The following is a 24,501-nucleotide window of genomic DNA, read 5'->3' as shown; positions in this document are numbered from 1 at the left end:
TTTACTTGGTGGACTAAAAGGTCTCTTTTGTCATGCTGCTTGTGTCAGGGTTGCATATAATTAGCTCTGTCTCAAAAGTCAGAGTTTTGGGGACAGAATAGTTGAGTAAATTATGGCTTTGTTGCTTTCAAAACTGAAGACTAAAATCAGAAGTCTAATGGTTACTAATACCTCCTGAATCCTTGCAGTAAACCCCAGGGCTAACAGCAAGGGAAAAAATGAATTTTAAGACAGCTACTATTACGTACGTCAGATCAGAAATAAAAGTCCAAGTAAGTAGTCAATCAGTGAGTCAATGGTTCCCCAGCTTTAAATAAGACAGCAGCCTACAAGTAAAACACAGCCTGGACCCAAAGCTAATCATCTTTTGTTGATCTAATCTGCCTCTACCAGGTCCAAAGAGAGATTAAATATCACCAGCTGGAAGTTGGAACTGTCTGGACTGTGTTGCAAGACTTTTGGAGAATTTGATAATGACATATATTCTGTGATATCATCAAGATTCCCAATCACATGAGGTGTTAATTGAAAAAGCATTTTCCATTTGCACAAAACCAGAGACTGAAAATTAACTTAATCTGGGGAAGTATGTCTGGACAGAACATGAAAAAAAAAAGTTGCCTTTCAGTACAACTGACAGTAAATACAATTAAAGTGGTAAAATTATTTCACTGGCGCTTAAAGAATCCTGTACTTGGTTTGCAAAGACAAAGAAAGTGCAAAAGGTTAAAGAATGTTTTTATTCAGCTTTCAGCTGTCACAGTTCTAAACAGTAAACATAATTAACAATTCACCCATGGTACTGGAGAACATAGTTCTGGTATCAGTAAAATGTCTACTGTTTAAGGCACTGATAGTGTGGGAAGAAAAAAAGCATGGATTGCTCCTACTTAACCAGAATTTGATAAATATGTGCTTGCTATTCAATGCTTAAAATTCCACAAGCTACATTTACAAACAAATGTGTATACAACTTTGGTAATTACCAAAACCGGAATCGGTGGCTCCCCTACTTTGACTCTAGAGCAAGTATTGTTTTTCTTTGGAGTGGAATCAATTTTACAACCTACTAAAAGAAACCAAAACACAAGTTACTTCAGCAGTATGGCTTTAAGACCCTGTATTTGGTAACAATATAGCAAGCCAAGTTTAACAGCCTACAAGTGTCATATACTGTCATCTTAAAAGAAGCAGTTTTACGATATAAAAATTAGTTTAGAACATACTAAAGCCAGTTTTTGTACAAACATTTTTACAAAACTGAATTACTAAAAAAAAATTCAAGAACATTTTAAATATGAATCACTCTTTACATGTTGTATGCATAAAATCACTTATAAATTAGGAATACTACAAACTTTTTAAAGGTGGCATCCATATGCTATTGAAATGCACACATCAGAAATACTGAAGTGTTAGTTCTGAAAAAATCCTTAAGAGTCACATTTATTCTTGCCAAATAGATGCACAGTGACTTAGGTTTCAAAAGGAGCCACAGTGACCTCCCGTGGCCACTTAAGAAATCCCTGTCCTTAACCTTGTTTTTTCCATTTTGTACAGGACATTCCACACAAATGCCAATAAACTTAAAATGTACAGCAGTGGGTCGTGCCTGGTCCAACTACCTCAGGAAATTACAGTATTTCTATATGAAATGAGCATAAAGGAGCACAGCCTTCACACAATCTAGAGCCTGGTCACAGACAAAAAGTCAACTTTTCTCTATGATTTATTAAGAAAGTGTTTCAGAACATTTTAGAGAACTGTTTTCTGTAGGTCAATGAGAGATGATGTTCAATAGATGTTCAACACATAGTCAGTGTTAGGCTCCCAAATACATAACTTCAGCTTTTGAGAGAATAAAGGAAGGAAATGTAAATTGATGCTGTCTGACACAAGTCCAAATCAGAACACAGGTAAAGTTGTACAAGACATTTTAAATGTGTATCAAGTTCATTGATATACAAAAGCAAAAGAACACCAAAGTCATTTAAGTGCCTTCTTCCATTGTTCTGAGGAGGTTCAACCAACAGGAACAAAACACTGCCTTCTTACGTCATGAACAGAAGAAAGTGGAAACAAAACAAAAAAATCACAGTACTGACTGTCTGTCATCTGCAGAACTTACATTCTTCTACTGCTTATAAATCTTCTCTGTTATATCCAACTTTTTTTCCATTATGTGATTCTTCTGTGTTTGGTGCCAGCCATGCAAAATACACCTTCACCGGATCAATATTCCAATGCTTGTGAAATGATACTGGAATTTGGTGAGAAAGGTAGTCTTTTGGGTAGTCCATTGGCCTTGCCTAAGGTGAAAGAATAAAGCAAAACCACTCATACTCAGTGATCAAGAATAATTTTAAAAGGAGAAAGTATCACCGTTCAATGGCCTCTGTAACATAAAAAAGCGATGTAGCACTGATAAAACATGCAAGATGGCAAGAAAGGGGTTTTTACATCATTCTATTAAATCCATTGATAGGCATTAGTTGAAATCTTCAACTTGCACTGCAGTCATCACGCTATAAATGAAGTACACTGATATTAAATATGTCCGATTTCTTGGGATTAAATGGTCACCATCTATGAAAACAAGTGACAGTGTAGTTTGTATTGCATCTTTTTTAATAAGCAGGTTTGGCTCAGTAATGACAAAATAATTTTAAGTCATATTCTCTTCCTCCTCCTCTTAATGAGAGTTGCCAGCCCTGCCAGTGTGATTGTAGGATCCTAATAAACCCATAAACAGCCAAAACACATGAAGTTTTATGCTAGGTAAAGGTTTCAAATGTGGGATACATTGTGGTGCCAGAAAACTGCATTGTTATTCTTTATCAGGCTGTATCAAACCAGACAGAATTACAACACAGCTCCATGATGCAGCTGCTGTCTAAATGCACCATGCGTGTTTTATTTTCTCTGGCAGTTTAATGGCTCATAAGTGCATCATCATATAAAAAAGCCCCACCTTTATTGGCTCCTGATAAAATAACTACATTTTGTCATCATAAATAGAGTCTTTGCAAAGAGAAATGCACAAAAGGCAAACTTTTGTTGTTTTTTCTAGATGTAAAGTGCACAAAGAAAATCGAGTAATTTGGATACCAAATAATTGATCTAATGCCTAAGCTAGTAACTGATTCAATACTGCACACTTCACCTACTTATGGTGGCATTTATGAATTCTACATGCAGTGTTCTTCATGCAGTTCTGTATACAGTCCAATCATAAAATTAGGCAACAGAATTTGACATTAAGAAATCTGAATGTGTTGCTGGTGGCTTTTTAAATTTTGATATTTAAACCACAGAGTGCTTATTTTTAAAAACTCCACTGGAGAAATCAAGAGGCAGCCTATATCCCTCAAGACTTTTGAAACACACTTTGAAGAACATGCAGGTTTCAAAAATCTGAAGAATTTACTTTGGTAGAGGCAATTTTTAGATATCTGGGACCAAAGATTTTTGCTGTTTGAAAAAATCAAACAGCTTTGTATTGAGCTATACACAAAATTCTGGTGTTTTGTATAATTTTTGTTACATTACTCTCTGAGAATCATATAGCTTTATAGGTGGTTAAACTTAAAAGATATAAATTCCCTGAATTTCTTCTTCTCTCCCTACACTTTGTGGAATCTATTATTGTAATATTTGCTCTTTTTTTCTTTTCTTTTCTTTTCTAGAATTTGTATTTGGTATTTTAGAAAACCCATATACTTGCTCGTGGACAGATCGAACATTTAAGATCACAATCCTGGTTGCTACTCAACATGGGAAGGTTCTTGTTGTCTTTAAGAGACTCATCATGTCAAAAGCCTCTGGAACAAGTTACAGAACATGTATGTATCTACCTTAGCATGTAGCCAACAGGAAAACAGTAGGAGTGAGCAAACACTGTTACATCACACTCTAAGGACAAAGATATCTTTGCTTCTGTTTCATAATAAATATCTAAGAACAATTTTGAATTCATGTACTTCAAGGAACATCATACATCATATTTCAGTCAAGCCTCAAAAAAATAATTTTCCGGTTGACAGAAAATCCAAAATTGGTTTTCTCATTTTTTTCTCATTTGCATAATAGTGGAATTTGCAGAATAAGCACATTTAATTTTTATTCAGTAGTTTTCTCCCCAGGGTTAATTTTTGTTCAAGGTATGTCAAATTAGAATTTGCTATAAGCAACAGTGATGAATTACAAATCAAGTGCAATTTTCTATGTGGGAAATCAAACTGTTAGGATTTCACTTTTACAGTGATTCAGTATCGATTCAGTGTCAATTCAGTATCAAATGCACACCAGCAAGGATTACAAGGAGGTGCTTTGTTTTTTTATCTATAAAATGAGTTCTGTTCTTTCCAACTTCACTTTAAGTAGGTTGGTTTGGTTTTTTTTAAAACATCTGTGCAAGCGCAAACTATTCAATAACTGTTGATTTTATAAGATGCATTACATGCTTTCTTTTTATACTTAAAAGAGTAAGCAATGATAAACAAAATAGGAAAGTAAACAGATATGATTTTTTTTTTTTTTGGACAAGGAATTAAAGTATTGAATAATGTGTTCTCAGTCTTCACATTTCTCTAAATAGAAAATGTAATCAGAAAGAGAACTTTACATAGGAAAAACTGGTAATTCAAATGAACACCCCCTCTTCCACTGACAGCTACTTGGAACCACATGGTAATTTACTAATTCTCAAGTAGCCTGTTATCTTAATCTCAGTTCATATTCAGATAAACAGGTCTTCCCATTTTTTAAACTGGACCAACACTTGAAAAATACCAAACACTACACTGATTTACATGCTGATTTTTTAAAAAGTTGTGCACTTTTTAAAAAAAAAAATCTTTAGTGCTTCTTGTTAATGCCATGGAAGGATTTGGTTGACAAGGCAGAAAATCTCTACAGGCCTCAATGTATCGTATTTTCCACCCTGATACTACAGTTAGCTTGTTAAATATTGTGGGATCTATCTTCACTAATGGGATATTTCAGAATAGTAAATATTGAATCAATAAAAAAGTTGGGTAAGTAGACAAGGCAGATTTATTGAAAAATTTCATGGTCAGTTCTCCATTACCTGAAGAAAAAAGTATTGTGTTGTGGGTTTTTTTTCTTTTCTTAGAGGACATATGACAACTATTCAAAGCATGTGGCTCCTAATTCTATCTGTTTTTCAAAATACCCACCTCTGCATTTTTTATAACATGTAGTTATAGGTTAACTGAAATACCATAACTACTAAAGCATTATAGTAATCCATGCTTTCAGAATGTTCTTATTTGCCTGGTCAATCTTGTTCTGCGGGGAAACAAGGTATAGCAGCAGCATCTTGGTTACTGTTATTACATATTATTCAAGTTTGCAGTACTTATGTACACTTAAAAAATGCAATATATTTTAAATACTTAGAAATAACTCTCTGACCTGATGAAAAAGTGAACTATGTGTTATAGGGATTCCTAGGCCACTGAAACACATCCCAAGGACCATATCATCAGGAGCGTCCATGCTGTAACACCGGCATTTACTAGCAAGTAGTTTCTGAACAGCTATTCTGCTGAAAACCATCCTGAATAAAAAAAAGCACATGAAATATATAAGACAATAGCTATTAAAGAAGCCAAATACTGTAATTAATAAATATTGCTAAATGACATAAAGCTGCAAGACCAAATGTAGCCCTCTGATACAACACATTGGGAGTTTTTAAATCTGAGAAGTCGGAACTGACAAACAGTGCAAGAGGCATTTTCTGAAAGATAATTACTTTACAGAATGTAAATTAATTATACCAATTATGCCAATTATAGTTATTCCAACGATAACTTAGCTATCCACCATTTTTACCACAGCTGATAATTCCTCCTAAATTTGGCTCGGATGTGAAAGAGGTGTTCTCTGTCTTACTCAAGTGTACTGTCCAGTTTGTTATTATGTAGCCATTAACTGAAAAGAAGTTTAAACTTAGACTGTCATTCCTTGAATCATCTATTAGACAGATTTCCCTTCATAACTGAAAAAATGTTCCTTTAAGCCATTGCAAGGTTTTTCTGTTCATCCCAGCTTTGCTGCTCATCTAAATATCAATGAGAGCCTAGAGCTGTTAGATCAGTATCACTAAAATAAGCCTTAAATAGATCAGGAACATGTTGATATCTTAAGTTCAACATCTGAGGGACTACAATCTTGTCTAGTGTTCCATAGAGGCCTTTAAGTTCCTCTATCCACCCAGTCCAATCAGAATAAAGGGTACTCTAGCTACTACAAATTATATTAAAAAGATTCACTCTGAAATTGCTGCAGGGCTTCATGAGTTCATTCACTGTATGGTAATCCTTCACTTGACACTGGGATATGGTAAAACTTCTACAAATACTGAATGCTAAGGCAAAAAGACTGACTTTAGAATATTGTCAGATTAAAGCAGTAAGAAACTCCATCAATATCATTGCAACTTTGAAGACTGTATATATAATAAAAGAAAAAAACCAGAGAGTACAATAGGAAGTCGTATGAGTCAGCACAAACAGAGAGGGAACAATAAACTAGAGCCTGGGGGTAAGGGGGAAGAGTTGGGACTTGTGACCAGCTAGTGTTGCTACACAGGTGTGAGGTAAATTGCACACATTTGGGGGAAACATCACTGTTTCTATTGAAACTGATTTGTGTTGTAATTTAAAACATTTGCACTCAAAAGAGGAGCTAATGTAGATCTCAGTAGGAGTTTAAATAAATTACCCTCCTCCGCCAGTGATATAACTGTATCCTCCTGTTCCCAAGCCGTAACCATAACGCTCTCCAAGAAATACTGGTTCATTTGGGTCATAGCAGCTGAGTAATTTTCGGAGTCTGAAGATACTATAGTATGAAAATCCATTAAAAAAAAATCTTGTAAAACTTAATTTGTAAACATATTGCTAGCTTAAATAGCATTCTAGTAAGTAGCACAAAGATACCAGGAGAAATTCAGAAATTCTACCAAAAAATCCCAGAGACACAAACTGTTAGATATTTACGATATAAGATATGACAGCCAATTTTGGTCAAGTGATGAATCAAGTAGCTTAAAATATTCTTCTGAGGTAGGTAAAGTTTGTCAGCAAAAGTGCACCTCATCTCAGAGAAAATCTGAAATTATTTTTTCTGATCAATGGTAAGATCTTTGCAAATTACCAATGAACATTTACAAACTGAAAAACAAAAGGTAGTTTTAGTTATATGAACACTGCTCTATCTACAGTTACATCCTCTTCCAAATTCTTCTGCCACATGATTGCATGTAAAGTATTGTCTTGAACTACTTATGTTCATGTCCATGTGATTCTGCTCATTGATCACTGTGCCTTTTTTTTGCTTATATCGCAGTGTCAGATTTTACGTGAATGGAATCTAATTTTCTAACAAAGGCAAGTCTCTGAACATCAGTCTAGGTAGCTTGGACAACTGCCCTAGCTTATGGAACCTTTTTTCTGCACATTTATGTGAGAAATACGTCTTAGAAAGCATATTAGTCAATGACTAAAACCAACCGTCTCAGACACACCTATACTGAGGAACCAATGTGTAATCATATTCAGACTATATGATTACATGAAAATACTAATATGCACAGTTTTAACCAAGTTACAAGATTACACTGATTTTAATATTTGTCAAAAAAATGCTTAAGTGACAGTTTTTTTCTTGAAGAAATATGAAGATATGTAAGTAATAAAACAGGCGTATCTCTTGAATACAGAAGAATAGATGAATATTGCTAAAACTCTTATTGGCATGAAGAGTGGTAAATCCTGCAGTAATGAAATTTATACCTTATCAGTGTGTCATCATCCACTATGACTAACCAAGGAGTTCTGGGAGAGGTATGATTCAAAAACCTTTCCAAAATGGCAAAGGTTTTCCCACAGTGACCTAAAGAAAGAGAAATTAACAGAATATACATTTAAATAAAGTAGGATTTTACAATAAACTATTATTAATTAAATAAATGTTCTACTGCACTATGTAAAACATTTTGGAAATGACTGCCAAAATATGGGAGATGCAAGTTTAAGTTACAATCTTTGTTATGCAGAATGGTATTTGTAAAAAATGCTCCAGCACAACCACTGCTTTCTGTGCAGGAACACACTTTTGAAGGATTTAATTCTTTGAATTAAAAATAACCTTTATTCCAACTATCCTGTTAAGCTGTTGGACAATACTGGACAGATTGGTACTTTTAATTTCGAAAACTGTAAAATTAAGAGACTATGATAGAAACACGTTCTGCAAAATACTCCAAGATATTTTCATAGCATTTCATGATGCATCAGGCAGATCCATTGCCTTTATATAAATATTTAGATCTATATTAATCCTCCGCATTCATCACTACAACTCGGGTCCTGTTAACTGCCCCCCAAGGAAAGGTCTTAATATTTATCACAAGACTATAATGAAGCTGGAGGGGTAAGACACCCTTTACTAGGAATGAAGAAGTGAAACACCCTTGTTCAGAATGAGCAGGACAAGACAAACAAGGAGTTTCAGATTTCTACTGAATGTTCTTTAGATCTCGGAAAAAACTAATTTCAGTTAGTCTTTATTCAACACAGTTGGCTGTGTAAGCAATTGTCACCATCAATATTAAAATTAATAAACATTAAAAATAAGGATAGGATATTATATTTGAAGCTATTTCCAGTTTAAATGTTTTTGAGAAAATGCCATAAGGAATGCTTAAGAAATGAAGGAAGTCCTGGCTGTGCTGATTTTATGAAACTGTGAACTTAATGCAGACCGATGTATGTACATTTACAAAATTAGAGCCAAGATTTCTATATTTTATTTCACCACAAAATGTGGAAGGTCCCTTCCCCCTGGCATAACTGGAAATACTGGGCATGGCTTTCACAGATGATCCACATACGCCCATCAGGCCTGCTGCCTCCTGAAAACATGCTCTGTTTGCATATGTCCCACTGCACCCGTGCAAATAGAAATCCCTGCCTATTCTATCTCTGCTTCTAACAGACCCAGTGGAGGACAAAAAAGAAGGGCAGAAATAACCCAGAGATCAGAACGATTGACCTAGTGGGCCAGATAAAGCTAACAGGCCACTGCTTGGACACCTCTAATTCAGAAGGTATAGCCTGTAGACTATAAGCCTAAGAAAAATAGATCAAATGAAAGAAAAAAATCAAAATTAATAAACTCACGAAAGACACCATGTCCGTAGTATTTTTTCTATTCAAACACAAAGTAAATTAATTTAAAACCCCATTATTTGACATACAAACATTTAAATCTTAACATTTAGTTTTTGTGCTTAAACCAAGATATACTAGGCACAAGAATTTTATATTTGAAAACCACATGGCAAGCAGTTTGTGCTCAGCTGGCACTGCCTAAGGTCTTTTGAAATAAATTTATGACTTCTGCTACTGTTGATGACCTTACTCAAGATCATCAGTAACTGAAGTTATTACTCTTACCCCAACTAATAATACCAATTTTTTTGTCTTGGAGTATATCAGTGTGCCATGCTTTCATACTCATGGTATTTAGGTTTTTACTATAAAGAACATGTTACCTACACAGGGGAACTCCCAATGTACTCTCCATCCATTTCCTGTGGCAAAAGCATTCTTTTTAGGCTGCACAGATGCGTCGCAGACATAATTTCTAAATTACATACTTTACATGAAATACACATATCATCCATAAAACTTAACTTCTTCAGACAGTTATTTGTGCAAAACTGACAACAATAGTTAATAGCTCACCTCTGTCAGTATTAGGTATGCCTAAATCTATAGTGGGAATGGACATGTCTGCATAATCACTGTAGTATTCAATAAGGGCAGCTTCTCTTTCCCAAGTCTGCTTTACAACGGGTACTGCAAAACAATGATTGACATTGAAACACAAGTAACTTGATAAAAACAAGTACTTGATCAAAAAATTTATGTTAACCATTTATTGTTAACCACATTCCTTAGCATGGTAATAAAAATGTTGTTTCAAATACAGCACTATGGTTCTAAATGTTCATTCTATTTTCTTTCCCATAATACTTAGAACCAATTTTATATCTTTATGAAAGCCAATCAGGACAGTTTTATACACATGATAAAAAATTATTTTAAAATATGACTATAGTTTCATATTACATTGAAAACTGTGATATTTACATTTTGGCTAACCGAAGCGTGGAATTCATTACTTTTACACTTGCTATGGTAGACTTCATAGCACACATCAGCACAAACACAATCAGAAATCAATCCTACTTCCAGTATTGAAACTGCCACATTTTAAAAACAACACATCCAACTGTACAGCGTATAAAATGTTCTGAATTAGAAACAGACCAAATATGCATTTAGAAATGTTACACTTGTGTTATACACATCCTATCTGACAGCAACGTCATATTAATGCTCAAAAGCACCCATCTATGGAGGCACACTCACAGAGCATTTTATAACCATTCCTGTTATAAATGTATAAATATTTATTATTTTATTTATAAATAAAAATATTTGTGTAATTTATAAATATCATACAACCAATTTTGATCCCATGGAGATTCTGTTCAAAGGAGGATTGCTTAATGCTTCTCTACAAAAGCAACCCTTTTCTTATTAGTTTGGCATTTCACATCAACATTTAAAATTGATCACACAGAATTCTAACAATGGTGCTGTGAATGTTTAAATTACATCCAGAAGTGAATGTAACACAAAAAAACCCCAACCATCTGCAGGGTGTTTGGAAGAAAACTATCAGATTAAAATAATGATCTCTTTTCCATCTTAAAAATTAGATGACCTTAGATGAGCAAGTACTCTGAAACACTGTGCATTCTGCTGTCATTGTTTCTATGCTTTATGTTCTCTGACACCATCCAGGAGGTCTCACTGGTAGCAGCTAGTGCTCTAAATGGAGGAAATATTCATATAACTTCCCTTTGCTGTTATATAACTTTGATGCTTGTGAACAACTCATTTTAGTCTCTTGCTAGAATCATCCATCGCCTAATTTAATGTTTGCTGCATACCTACTTGCTCACTTCCCTGTACTCTAACCACACAAGAACTTGAAGGATTAATTATTCTTGATTGACCAATAGTCAGTTTGATGTTACCTTTTATTTCATTTTAGTGTTAAGACAGAGTAACAGGAACTCAATGCACTAGTGGAAAGGCTTCAATATTTGGAAAAAAAATCATTTCCATAGCAGTGTGCAATGGTCCGTCCCGCTTTTAAAAGTTTTTAAAGAAATGTAAAAGTGTTCTCATTTTTTTTCATTAAAAAAACAAAGGGAATTATGTACAAAAAAATGTACTCATACAACTTTATAGCAGAGTTTTGAATGCAAAGCCAGGAATTTCACAAAGCATTAACTCTACCTCCTATGTAATAAAAAGTCACATTACATCATATAACAATGCATAATCAGGCACTGATTGGCAGAGTAAACTTTTTTTTTTCAACTAGATTAAGAAAACAAGTAGGCAGGAAATTATTTTCTTATTTTGTGGAAATGTTCTACTTAAAAATGTCTCTTAGAAGAACAAAACCTGAAAGCTTTCAGAAAACAAGGCCCCAGAACAGAAGTATCACAGATATACAAAAGTGTCCAACCTTCACCTGGTAGAAGAGACACATCTGTAAAGGTTGTTTTACCTTTCTCCAAACGAGGACCAGAAACTCAACAGGGTGCTTTAACATACTGAAATATTTGCTATTACAGACTGAGCCTCTCAATTTCTTCAGTGGAGTGAGTCCCCTTCTGCATATAAATGAAGTATGTTCACTGAAGCAAGGACTTGAACCTCACCTCAGTTAAATGGTCTAGCAAGGGGGCTACTAGCTAAAGTGTCTTTCTCTTTTCCTTGCTTGTCTTGATGGAAGTGTCACCACCAGACTAATGTCTACTGTAAATTGAATCCCACAATACTTTGTCATTTCTGGCAACTTGTATCTTCCAAAGAAAGAACAACTATATGAAATTTTGGGCTAGATGCTAATGCAGATATTTATCAACGTATTAAAACTTGTGATCACACCAAAATTTTAATACCACTAGAGATATTTATAGAAGGTCAGCTCTGTGCTCTTAATGACATTTTATTTGTGCAGTTTCTAGAACCTTGATCCATGTTTGCAGTCTTGAAAATTTCTTTTATAACTACGTATGATATGTGTAAGAAGAGCTGTATCTGAAGTAAATTCTGAGGTAAAATTTAGCTGCTTTTAAAAGCACATCAATTTCCAAGCTTAAAAGCTGCACTAATGTAGTTTTTGGCATACAATAAAGAATGACTTACCAGGTAAAAAGAGCTCTCTGAAGCTGGCATTCATTAATCTTTCAAAATCTTGAGCAAGATTATCCTCTACTGCATAACACTGGAAGCTGTGAGGAAAGTTCAAGAATTTTCCTCAGTCTTCAACAGCTGTTTCCTGAAGGATGTTTACGCTATCTTTTTGAAGCCTTATGTTATTGTCTGACTTTCTAGGTTGTTTTGTTTTGATTTTTTTCAAATTTTGATGTAAGAAAATAAACATGGATCCAGAAAGAAGAACTCTTCAGTGAACTCCGATTACAGGTCAGTCAATTTTGTTTTGTCAAAAGCTACTTTAAAGATAGCCTAATGATTAGGTTATTAAAATACTACAAATGTGTCTTCAAGTGCAGTAGGATTAAAAATAATAATTCATTAATCTTCTTAAGAAAAAAAAGCCATCTGCTTTTAACCAGACTTAGTTAAGAAAAGAGCTTTTCTCTTCATCCTGTCCTCTGACAATACATGTGGCAACCCTCCTTCCCCAATTTGGTACAGGTACTAACCATTACTTAATTTTCAATTTTTTTGTCAATTATAATTACTTTAAAATTATGCTTACAAACAAACCAAGCCTAATGGTGACAATATTATGCACCTGCAGTATTAAAGAGCACACAAAACTCAAATTCCTGGAAATAAATCTATTCCTGAATTTCTTTATTAACAAATGTCTAGAAGTAAACTAGAATGCACTGGTAGGTGGCATCTAGTAAGTAGAGTGTCTTCTGCTAAATCAGCGGATTTAGAACTTAGAATTTTTCCTGCAATACTTGATCTAGCTTAACTTATCTGAGCATTATTGTGTATTAGCTGAAGCTGAGTGTCTCTCTGTGTCTTTATTTTCCATGCCTATGAGAAGGAAGTTAATGCTCACTGTATGTATCTTGTTGGGTGGTGCTAGGTTTTCTTTTTGTTGTTCTTAGCATGGATATCAAAGTCCTATTTTTTTGGTGATTATCATTACTTGTATAACACTACAATTTCAAAAACATGCCATAGAGTTTCACACACTTGGGAGATTCTTAATCTGGGTCACAGGTTGGACAAAGTACTACATATGACCAAATATCTACAAGAGACAAAATTTCCCATTGGAAGCATTATAAAACACATGTGCACATCGAATTGCACAGTGTGACAACAGCCAGAAGGAATATGACAACATAAGCTGCTCAATCTTTTACTGGAGAGGAGGGCAGTACAAAAGGAAGGAGGAGATGAGGGACCTTTCAGCTTGTTCAGATTTCTAAATCAGTCACCATAGAGCTGCACAATTGTCACTGCTAGTACAAAGGACAGAAGTGAACCAATTATCTGGGCAAAGTCACTGAAGGATATTAATAGCTGCTATATTAATTAATATTGCAAGAGCTCCAATTTACAATTTAAGCTAACTTCATGCATATTTTAATTTAGATATTAAACTTCAAGTTTTTTGCCAAGAATCACTAATGATGAAACATCAAACAACCACAACTTTTCATCTCAAATGTTTGACAGCACTCCTGAGGACTCTGAACAGCAAAAAAATTCTGTCTAAAGAATAAGCTCTTTATAATTCTGAAACTTTCCTGTTTCCAAGCTGATTTCGCAAATATTAGTCCCAAGAGCTACAGAGACAGCAAAGATCAGCTTGTTTTTCAGATATTCATTTAATGAACTATATTGTATAAATCTAGTACCTTGACCATTCAACAACTTACTTCTGTCATCATGAAATTTTCGACATGTTTTTACAGCAACAAAAATGTCTTCCTTTTTCACTGGTTCTCCCTATATGAACAGAACAAAACATAATCTTTAAGTGCAGGCTCTGCCTGTAATACTTTACAGGATATGCATGTCCATACATATAATAAAACAGATAATACCTTTTCATTGTAGAGCATATCAAACAGAATAGTGTACTAGTAATACATTAGGAAGTACATTTTTATCTACTGAAAAAAAGTCACTGGTTGTTTAAAATTCCTGAAATAACATAATTGAAATACATTTTTCATCGATAAAGAACTCGAACATGAACTAAAACACTTATCATTAGGAAAAGAAAATTAATACAAGAACTTGATGAACTAGGTCTGAAAAAGAATGTTTTTTTAATTTCTTTTAAATTAATCACTATGAGAACATGTTAAATTGTATCACACTTGGAAAAAGCAGATTAAATGCTATACACTAAAAATCTTTTAATTTTCTCAGTTGTAATAAACCATTTGACCACTTTTATTTATTATCATTTTTGGCACCTAGAATTTCTCTCTCCGGGAAGCACGGAACACTTTTTGGCCTCCAGTAATGCTTAAGTCATAATAACACAAATGTATTCTCCTAGAGGTGGAAGAGATGGGTTGTACTTTAGGGCAACAAATACTGTATTATGATCATCTATACTTCAGTATCTCACAGAAGTGCAAGGGTAAATACTTTACAGATCATGTGCTGATCAAATATTGTGGTAGAAAGACCCATTAAAGCATTTGCAATATTAATTGCTAGGAAATATCCAGAACAAACTACTTCGTTAAGTCTTTTTTAACTCATTGAAAAATATTTTCTTAAATTTTGAGATTTCTGAAGTCGAGTATTATGCATTTTATTATGAATTTTACATTTACTAAGTGAATGATATTTAAAATATGGTACTTACACAAAGTGGCAGAGAATTACTGAATGTTGTTGCACAATAATCAACTTTATATGAGTTCATATCATCTGTGCAGAACTCAGGCACTGGAGTAAGATGTGGTCCTTCCCCTTTCTGCCAAATGTACAGGGCAATCTGTCAAAATAGGTAACATTTATATCAGTAATGACACTGTATAAAAATATTCAGGGCATGCAAAGAAATCATATTACAAGGCAAACTTAACAGGAAAAGTGAAGAATATGGAATGCTGTAGAAGACTTGTCCCTTAGTCAATCAACTAGTTGCATACCTTACTTCTTGTTCATGTTTCTAGAGCCAACACGTAATATTTTTACTATAGAAGAAATTCTATGAGCTGTTTGAACATATACTCAAGATGTAGGAAATCTGATTTCCAGGTTTACTTATCTCTAACTCAACTGGAATTTACAGGAGGAATGACACTTCTCCAATGGAGCAAAATTAGTCCTGGGTTCTAGTTTCTGTTTCTCATACTATTTACACATATTCCCAATGACTCGAATGGAAAACAAGCAAAGTGCTCCTCTCTAATATGGTGCCAGACCCAGCACACACTAAAAGCAATGAAAATGAGTTTCCTTTTCACTGTTTTATGCCTACTTAGGAACTTTTAGCTTTAGCCCCCCAGCCTAGGGCCAGAATTCAACTCCTCTTTTAGTAAATAATGTGATCATTATGCTATTATTATTCTCCTTGTTCAGAAGAACCAAGAGCATTAAGTGTGGACTGAACAAGCCCAAGTCATCAAAGCAGTCACAGACTTCTAATTTATAGATGATTATTTTTGACATCCCTGCCCATGACATGGAGGTTGGAACTAGATATCTTTTAGGTCCCTTCTAACCCAAACCATTCTGCAATTCTATGATTTTCCTGTCTGTCTCATTTAGGTCTCAACAACCTCAGAAAATCTCAACTACCTGCCCATAGTAATTTCTGGAACTTAGAGGGAACGAAATAGAAGGTCAGTTTGTTACATGCCCTGTTAGGACTGGGTCAGGTTTAGAACACAATTATGTATTTGAAACAAGCTTCTAGATTTGAAAGATTTTCAACAGGGCACAGTCACATAATAGAACACAATAACCAATGACTTTTTAGTAAGTTGCTGATTGTAGCTGGGCTGTTGTAACTACACATATACCCTTTGACCACCTCAACTGCTAAGTAAAAACATTTAGTTTGATTGCACTGAAAAGAGTTTAAATTACTGTATTCTTCCTTGCAATTGAGCAGATGCAGGCTACCAGCAACTGTGAGTACAAACATTATTATTCACTAATAAGCAATGCTTCTGAAAACACAGATGAATCCAGCATTACATATGAGTTCAACAAAGTATTCAAGGGAAAGGACACTATATGGAAGAAAACTGCCACTCACGCTTATGCATTAAGACAAATGCTGTTGATCATGCTTGAAGTAGAGGTGGAGTAGGGAATTGGCATGTAAGAGATACACTCACTGTAAGGAGCAGCCAATAAACACACATGAATCTCCAAATTTATCATTTTGCCTTGTCACCACATTCACATTATGGTATGTAAGTGGTTCTTAATCCTACCATTTAGCCACACTCAACAGCAAGGCAGGACCTGCCTTTCACAAACCCATGCTGGCTAGGCCTGATCCCCTCATTATCCTGTATGTGTCACATGATGGCACTCAAGATGATCTGCTCCATCACTAAAGTCAGGCTGACAGGCCTGTAGTTCCACGGATCCTTCTTCTGACCCTTCTTGCAGATGGGTGTCACATTTGCTAACCTCCAGTCCACTGGGATCTCCCCAGTTAGCCAGGACTGCTGGTAAATGATGGAAACTGGCTTGACAAGCTCTTCCACCAGCTCCCTTGGTACCCTTGGATGAATCCCATCTGGCCCCATCGACTTGGGTGTATCTAAGTGGTGCAGCAGCTGATCACTGATCACTTCCCCTCCTTTTCCCTGTCTTCCAGCTGAGGGGGCTGGGTACCCTGTAAACAACTGGTCTTACCATTAAAGACTGGGTCAAAGAAGGTATTAAGTACCTCTGCTTTTTTCTCATCCTTTGTCACTATGTTTCCCTCTGGTATCTGATAAAGGGTGGAAATTCTCCTTAGCTCTCCTTTTGTTGCTACAGTATTTATAGAAACATTTTTTGTTGTCTTTTACAGCAGTAGCCAGACTAAGTTCTAGTTGGGCATTTCTCCCTGCATAACCTCATGATATATCCTTGTGGTTTTGCTGAGTTCCCTGCCTCTTCTTCCAAAGGTCTTAAACTCCCCTTTTTACCCCAAGTTCCAGCCAAATCTCTCTGTTCAGAAAGGCCACTCTTCTTCCCCAGTGGCTCATCTTTTGGAACATGGAGATGACCTGCTCCCGCACCTCACTATTTCCTTACCGAAGAATGTTCAGCCTTCTTGGACTCCTTTGCCTTTCAGGACTTTCTTAAGAGACTTTCTCAACCAGTGTCCTGAACAGGCCAAAGTCTGCCCTTTGTATCTCCAAGACAGTAGTTCTGCTGCCCCCTCTCCTTACTTCTCTAAGAATAAAACCCATCATTTCGTGGTCACTATGCCCAAGAGAGCCTCCAACCATCACATCACCCACCAGTCCTTCTCTGTTCACCAACAGCAGGTCCAGCAGTGCTCACTCACCGGTTGTGCCAGGAAGCAACTTCCTGAACTGTTCCCTCTCTGCTCTATTGTATTTCTAGCAGACATCTGGTAAGTGGGAGTCCCCCATGAGAATGAGGGCTAGTGACTGTGAGACTTCTCCCAGCTGCTTACAGAACATTTTATCTGCCTCTTCATCCTGTTTGGGGGGGTCTGTAACAGAATCCCACCAGAATGTCTGCCTTGTTGGCCTTCCCCCTGATTATTACCCATAAACACTCAATCCTATTAACACCATGGTCAAGCACTTGACAAGCCCTGACCTAGAGGGCTATCCCACTGCCTCTCCTTCCTTGACTATTCCTTTTGAAGAGTTTATAGCCATCCATTGCAGCACTACAATTGAGCCAGTTATCCCACTGTGTTTCTGAGATGGCAACTATGTATAGCTTTCCTGCTGTGCCATGACTTCCAGCCTCTCCTCTTTGTTGCCCATGCCATGAGCATTCATGTAGATGCATTTCAGTTGGGCTATTGATCCCAACACTTTTTGGAGGGGAGAACCCTAATTCCTATGTGACTACTCTCAGGTGCTTCCATGGTTTCTAACACACCAATAATAACCTTGTGTCATTGCTGCCACATGGATCTCCATCCTCTGCCTCCACTGAGACAGCAGACTGGAGGACCTCACTAGCATACTGTCCCTCAAACACCAGTGTAGTGCCCCCAGGCCTATCTCTAGTGAACCTGGTTTTATCCCTTTCCCCCTCCAAATCTAATTTAAAGCTTTCTCAATGACCCTGCTAACTCCTGGGCAAAGAGCCTTTACCCCATCTGAGACAGGTGTACCCCATCTGTTGTCAGCAGCCCTGCTGTCATGTAAACTGACCCACAATCAAAAACCTCAAACTCTGCCATTGACACCAGGCTCAGAGCCACGTATTGGTTTGCTGGCCCTTCCTGTTCCTTCCCTCATCGTTTCCTGAAACTGGAAGGATAAAGGAGAACACATCACTTGTGCTCCTGGATCTTCTTAACCAGTCATCCCTGTATTAGTTCAGAATTCAGCTATTCAGTGTTAAGTCTATCGCACGAACCAACAAAGAAGCAGTGCTCCTGCAGCACAAGGAATATTTAACAACTGTAACTTAACATTAATTATTTATGAAAATTCACAATACGCTAAAATTTCCCACTGGAAAATGAAATCTGCAATAGAAAGCCTTAGAATGGTGTGAAGCTATTTGATTTCGGAAGTGAGGTCAGAATGCTATTTTGGGTTATAGTGCAGATGACACACTGTTACTAGAACAATGGAAATGGATTTACTATAAAAAGACAAGATTAGTCTTAGTTCTAGTTCAAATCTAGTGTTAGACATACAAAAAATCAATTTTTTCTTCCAGCTTTGAATAAGCATCAAGGAATGTGCTAGATATTATATAGTTACAAAAAGTCTAAACAACAACCTACAAATGAGCAGCATGACAAAAATCCTTTACTGCATCTGAGAGATAGGGAAGTGATATAAATGTTATGGGAAAAAAGAAAAAGAAAAGGATACAGAGCACAGTAAAATACCAAAGACTAGAGGCATATGTTATTAGGACTCTATCAACCTAAAATATTTCACATTTCTCAAAACATTTCTCATCCTTCAAAAACTTAAACATTACACACAATCATTAAAGATAACAGATTATAGCCTTTGATTTGTTGTCAACCTTGATTCACACAAGAAGGACGTAGAGATAAAAATTATTTAAGAGGGAGAAGCTGGTGATTTATAAAATCAATGAGGGGAAATGGAACTGTTTCTAGGGAGACGAGGCTGTGCAGAAAGAATAATTACAGGGCTGAATTAGGTTATCAATGGCAATAAATTTGAAATGAAACATATGCAAAAACCTGCTAACAGAATGAGAAGTGGATGGAAGTAATTTTGCTGGTCGAGTGATCAATTGTTTTTCATTAAGCAATCTGTGGCACATAAAAGCGAGGTTTCTTAATGATCTTTTTTATGACACTGTTTAGAGACTTTGTCAGTGCTGAGGTAGACTGGAATATTGGGAATATACGAATGACTTTGTCTTACAAAAAAAAAGATTAAGAGTGTGAAGCCCGAGATCTTGCATTTAGAAAAAACTAACAAGAGGAAAGAAACAGCTTGTTGTCTTGTTCATGTAGCAAAATGAAAGCTGAGAGGTCCTAATGCTAATGAGAAATACATCAGTCAAGAAGGGGAAACTATGTGAAAGAATGGTGTTGCCACAAACCCAAATTCATTTAAATATGCTACAAATCTATACTCTATAAATACACTGTAGATTTATGTTATAAATGAGGAGGTTTATAACCACTACAAGATCTGAAACAGCAGCAGTGGTTTTAAGCAAGGTGGGTTTTCTTCAGGACCAGAACCATAATTCATAGCTGACTTTCAAGAGTTTTAAAATATTTAAAACTAATTCAATATCACCCAATTTCAGGCCAAAATCAACAAGCTTATTCCAGATTCATCCTCCTCTTCTATCCTGGCTCAGAAGTTCACTTGGGTGAAAAAACTAAACACAGTACAAAACCCTGTGCTACACAAATAGTCTGAATGCAGAAAAAAATAAAAAAGCTTCAGAAAAAGTAGCACTGATACTCTTCCAGATCCACCCCCCACTCCTTTGTTCTCATGTTTCAGTCAGAGTCTGAAATACCTAGTGACAACCTGTTGAAGCTCTTGCAAACCAGAGACAAAAAATAACAGTTGCAGACTTCCATGCTGCAAATTGCAGCACTGATTGTTCACACAACACTTGGGATCCTCAGACTATTTAGGGCAAACCCCACCATATTTAGCTCTGACAATCTGATTTAGAAAGTGAGTGAGGCTGGCTAGTACCTGAGATACTGTTCACCTCAGCTCATGCTTCACAAATTGCAAGTCTCTCCTTCGTTACAGAGCAAGCCTTAGAATATACCTTATTGTATACAATCACGCACGCATTCATATATGAATGCAATTTTATTAATGAATTCCTCTATGCTTAAAATATAATTTTAAAGTATTACAATATTTTAAAGAAAGGGAAAGAAATCAAACATGCTATTGCAGTCAAACTTTCTAGCAATGTTTAAGAAAAATGGCATATTTCCATTTTGATTTATCATCATTCAAATATATAACTTTATATATTTTTTCATCACATCACTTCCTACCTCATGCTTTAAATCTATTGTAAAGTCTGACTTCAGTGGTTCGCTCTTCAACTTCTTCGCAAGCCTATACAATTAAAGATGAAGAAATTTACTCAGACATATAAAAAAAATCAATCACTAGTGTTTGCAGGATGTATATTACTGGAAAATGGTATATTAGTGACCATTTTATAAGGGGAAAAATAATAAATCACATTTCTGTAGTTATTGCCTCAAGAAGCAACTTATATTTCTTTATCGTATTAATTTTTTTTCATCTGAGCCCAGTGTCATGATGTTAATATTAATTTTCAGCACACATTTTGACACATTTTTCCTGCCCTAAAAAAAGTTCTCACCTGGAGTAGATGTACATTCTCAACAAATTAAAAGCAGCAGTACATTTGAAGCTCAGTATTGATCAGCATCTCAAACTTCAGACAATATTCTCTTCTTTGTGTATTCCAAAGAATAGTGTTCAGGCACTTTCAATTTTTGAAAACATCAATCCTTGCTACAGTAAGGTGCATTCAACTTCTGAAATCTATGAACTTGAAATCTCCTTTGAAAGCATCTAATGTGAAGTAAACACATAGTCTGTCTCTACAACATGGGAAACACTTCTAGAGGGCAACGCAGTCACTCTAAGATCCAGGAATAAAACCACTGTCTGGGGGAGAATAAATTTTTTAAATTACAAAATATGGTATTGAACTAGTTGAATGACTAGTACTGGTCAACTATTAATTAGATGACATAGGCAGAGCAAAGTAAAATAAATCACATGCACAGAAAATCTATTTCTGTACCTTTGTCTAATAATGACTTCTTAAGTGTTTATAATAATTATGCTTGGAATATATCAAACAATGAAAAAATGCAATTTTATCAAAGGAGAATTTTCTGGCTACGGTTATAGTGGGAGCACAAGTCTATGTAGGCATGCCCAGAGCTAGTTTTACATTACTGTGCCTGGCTGAATGTCTACCTATGCACCTTAGATCCTCAAAGCAGACTGATATGTATCAGTGTGAGTGCTGTTAATATAGGGGGCAGCAGCAACAGTTCAGTGTAGGCTCTGAAGTCAAAGCCATGAGAAACCAGTGCACCAGCGTGCACTGGTTGAGTACATCCCAAGCTGTCATAGCTAAGCTGCAATCAGAAGCTTCAATTCAAAGACAGCTGAAAAAATTTGACTCTGCATATCTACATGATCTGCAACAGATCTTCAACCTTACTGCAGGAATACCTTCATCTTTTATAGAAAACATCAATCCATGTGAAATCATAACACAATAAGATAATATTGATTAGCATCTAGAAAAATTGTATAAACCAAACATTCTTAATAACTATCAATAAGTAGGAAGGGATTAAAAATTCAGTTCTTACTTGTTAACAAGTGGAATGCTAAGTGCCCAACCAGCAGCAAAATCTGGAAATTTAAAGACTGTCGGATTTTCAGCAAAGGCATAATGGTGAATTATTGTAGATTCTTCATCATATAATGCTTTACCTAAAAACCACTCCTGTAAAGGAAATTAAGAAACAATTTGGTTCATCTACAGCATCCTTTTAGTGAAGATGATGACTGCATTCATGCTGAATAAAGCAAACCTGAAAACAAAAACAAGGGAAGCATACTGTTGACAATAAATAACCTGGAAAAAAAGTACTTGGTAAGAAATGAAACTAAAGGTAGTTCTCTGAATTCAACTATATGCTGTATTTTCAAACTCCAGCATATGCCCTTGATTTCACTTGTTCAAACAACACTGAAATCCCAGAATCATAGAATAGTTAAGGTTAGAAGGGGCCTCTTTAGATTGTCTAGTTCAATTCCCCTACTCAAGCAGGGTCTGTCAAAGCAGGTTTGGGCAACTGTTTTTTCCACAAAACTCCTTCAAGGCATCAGCACAGTTTACATACTTCACATGAAACAAATAATTTACACAAAATTCAAGACAAAAGTGAAAATATTCAAGCAGAAGTACTGTAGAAACATCTGACCTAAAAACCCAGTCTAACCTCAAGAGGATCTTGTGCCTCAGTAGCCAATCTAAGCAGATGTTGCTATATAGACTAAGTTTTATAGCTCACCAGAGTCAACAAGAAGTGACAAATGAGATTTAGCCAGGGCACGGCAGGCAGCAAACAGAAGAGAGGTCTGTGCACCAGGAGACACCTCCAGCCAAACTCAGCTGAGCCTGGCAAGACTATGGCTGTCCCATAGGACATTCAGCCTGGCAACCTCCCCGTCAGTGAGCCAGGACTCAACCTGGCTCCCCAAAAGGCAACAAAAGGCAGCCCTCAGGTGCTACCAGGAATGCTTGTCTTGCCACACACACCAAGTCAAAGCTATTGGGTGCTGCCTGCTTCAAGAACCCCCACCTGCAAGGATGGTCAGGACCCATATAAGCAACATGAGCCAAAAATATGGGATGCCACTCCTGCCAGGAACACTGACTCTCCAAGGGACTGATGCAAGAGTAACGTGTATATATGTGTGTAATGTGTTGAGTGCATTTCCCATGAATTCCGCATAGTTCTGCCCTCTTCTTCGATCGGCTACTCTCAATACAAGTCAAATGTATCTCCTACTTGAGTAGTGATTTCTTCAGGTAACATAAATGCTGAAAACTTGTTCCTATGTGCCTCCTAAGGCTGACAGTTCTGCAATTTATTGAGGAAACAGTAAAGGTAAACTAACACTACACACATATTGACATAGAGGAGATAAAGTTGGGCATTTTTTTCCACTGTTTTCTTAATCACTTTCATGGTGGTTAACAAACCTTTCTATGCAGTATCTACACACAGCCTATAATTTAGATCTTCAATAACAACAGGCTCTGTTTTCTCCTTACTTTACTGAAGGATTCAAGTGTTCACTACAGCATTAAAAGCAAACAAAATGCTGTGAGGCAAATGAAAATGGGCAAACATTAATTTTTATGCACAAAGATGAATGCCTTGAAAGTATTACAAAAATTCCTTAGAAGCATTTGTGCACATCATTTTTAAATTATTTTAGGGCCTCCAAGACTTCAAAATGTTCATAACACAATCATACTGTTCTGTTTCAGAAACAGTTAATAAATAGTAACATTTTAATGCAATGATACCATCTGCAGAATTTTTTTTTCTGGACTCTTCCAGTCTAATTTGTTATGCTACATAGTGAAAAAAAATTTTTCGTTATCTTAATTCTGGGTGTTAATTTTTACATGAAAACAATCTATGGATTAAAAAAAAAAGACAACCCTACCTTCCTTTCTCTGTAATTAAATCCATACATACACACTCCACAGGCTTTCACACAGTATTATTTCTGGCAATTTTAAGTCACATATCACTGTGAAGACATTACAAGTTACAGCCAACGTTCTCCAAGCTTATTGGTTCCTAACACTGTTTATTTACTACCCAGATATGTAGGACAAGTCAATTTGTGCAGGCTGTCTTAACAAGATTGGATTAGTTATATGCAAATGAACTTATAAAATAATTTAAGGAATTGCAGTAATCAAATTGCATATAGGGAAAAATGTGAACTAAAAAAAAGTACATGATTTCCATTGTGGATAACTACCATCCACTGGATCAGTTAATATACTGTGTTTCAAAAATGACAAAAATGACCTACCTTGAATAAGAGCACTCCAAAATCTTTAGAACAATTTAATAGCTGAAGGA

General features: G+C 35.8%; 1 protein-coding gene across 2 annotated transcripts in view; it reads right to left on the bottom strand.

Annotated features, from left to right (window-relative positions):
• Window positions 1-721: 721 nt before the first annotated feature.
• The window catches only part of B3GLCT (beta 3-glucosyltransferase), a 56,465-nt gene continuing 32,685 nt past the window's right edge, over window positions 722-24,501 (bottom strand). For both annotated transcript variants that reach the window (XM_064645490.1, XM_064645489.1), the window contains exons 7-15: window positions 22,198-22,334; window positions 20,827-20,890; window positions 14,998-15,129; window positions 14,051-14,120; window positions 9,780-9,893; window positions 7,824-7,923; window positions 6,751-6,870; window positions 5,437-5,581; window positions 722-2,309 (exon numbers count right to left, since the gene is read on the bottom strand). In XM_064645490.1, the coding sequence (XP_064501560.1) occupies window positions 2,142-2,309; window positions 5,437-5,581; window positions 6,751-6,870; window positions 7,824-7,923; window positions 9,780-9,893; window positions 14,051-14,120; window positions 14,998-15,129; window positions 20,827-20,890; window positions 22,198-22,334 (1,050 nt within the window). In that variant the 3' untranslated portion in view covers window positions 722-2,141. The remainder of the gene's footprint in view (window positions 2,310-5,436; window positions 5,582-6,750; window positions 6,871-7,823; window positions 7,924-9,779; window positions 9,894-14,050; window positions 14,121-14,997; window positions 15,130-20,826; window positions 20,891-22,197; window positions 22,335-24,501) is intronic.

This window comes from Pseudopipra pipra, chromosome 2 (assembly GCF_036250125.1).
Source record: "Pseudopipra pipra isolate bDixPip1 chromosome 2, bDixPip1.hap1, whole genome shotgun sequence".
NCBI classification, from domain to species: Eukaryota; Metazoa; Chordata; class Aves; order Passeriformes; family Pipridae; genus Pseudopipra; species Pseudopipra pipra.
This window is presented reverse-complemented; position numbering and strand designations above follow the sequence as displayed.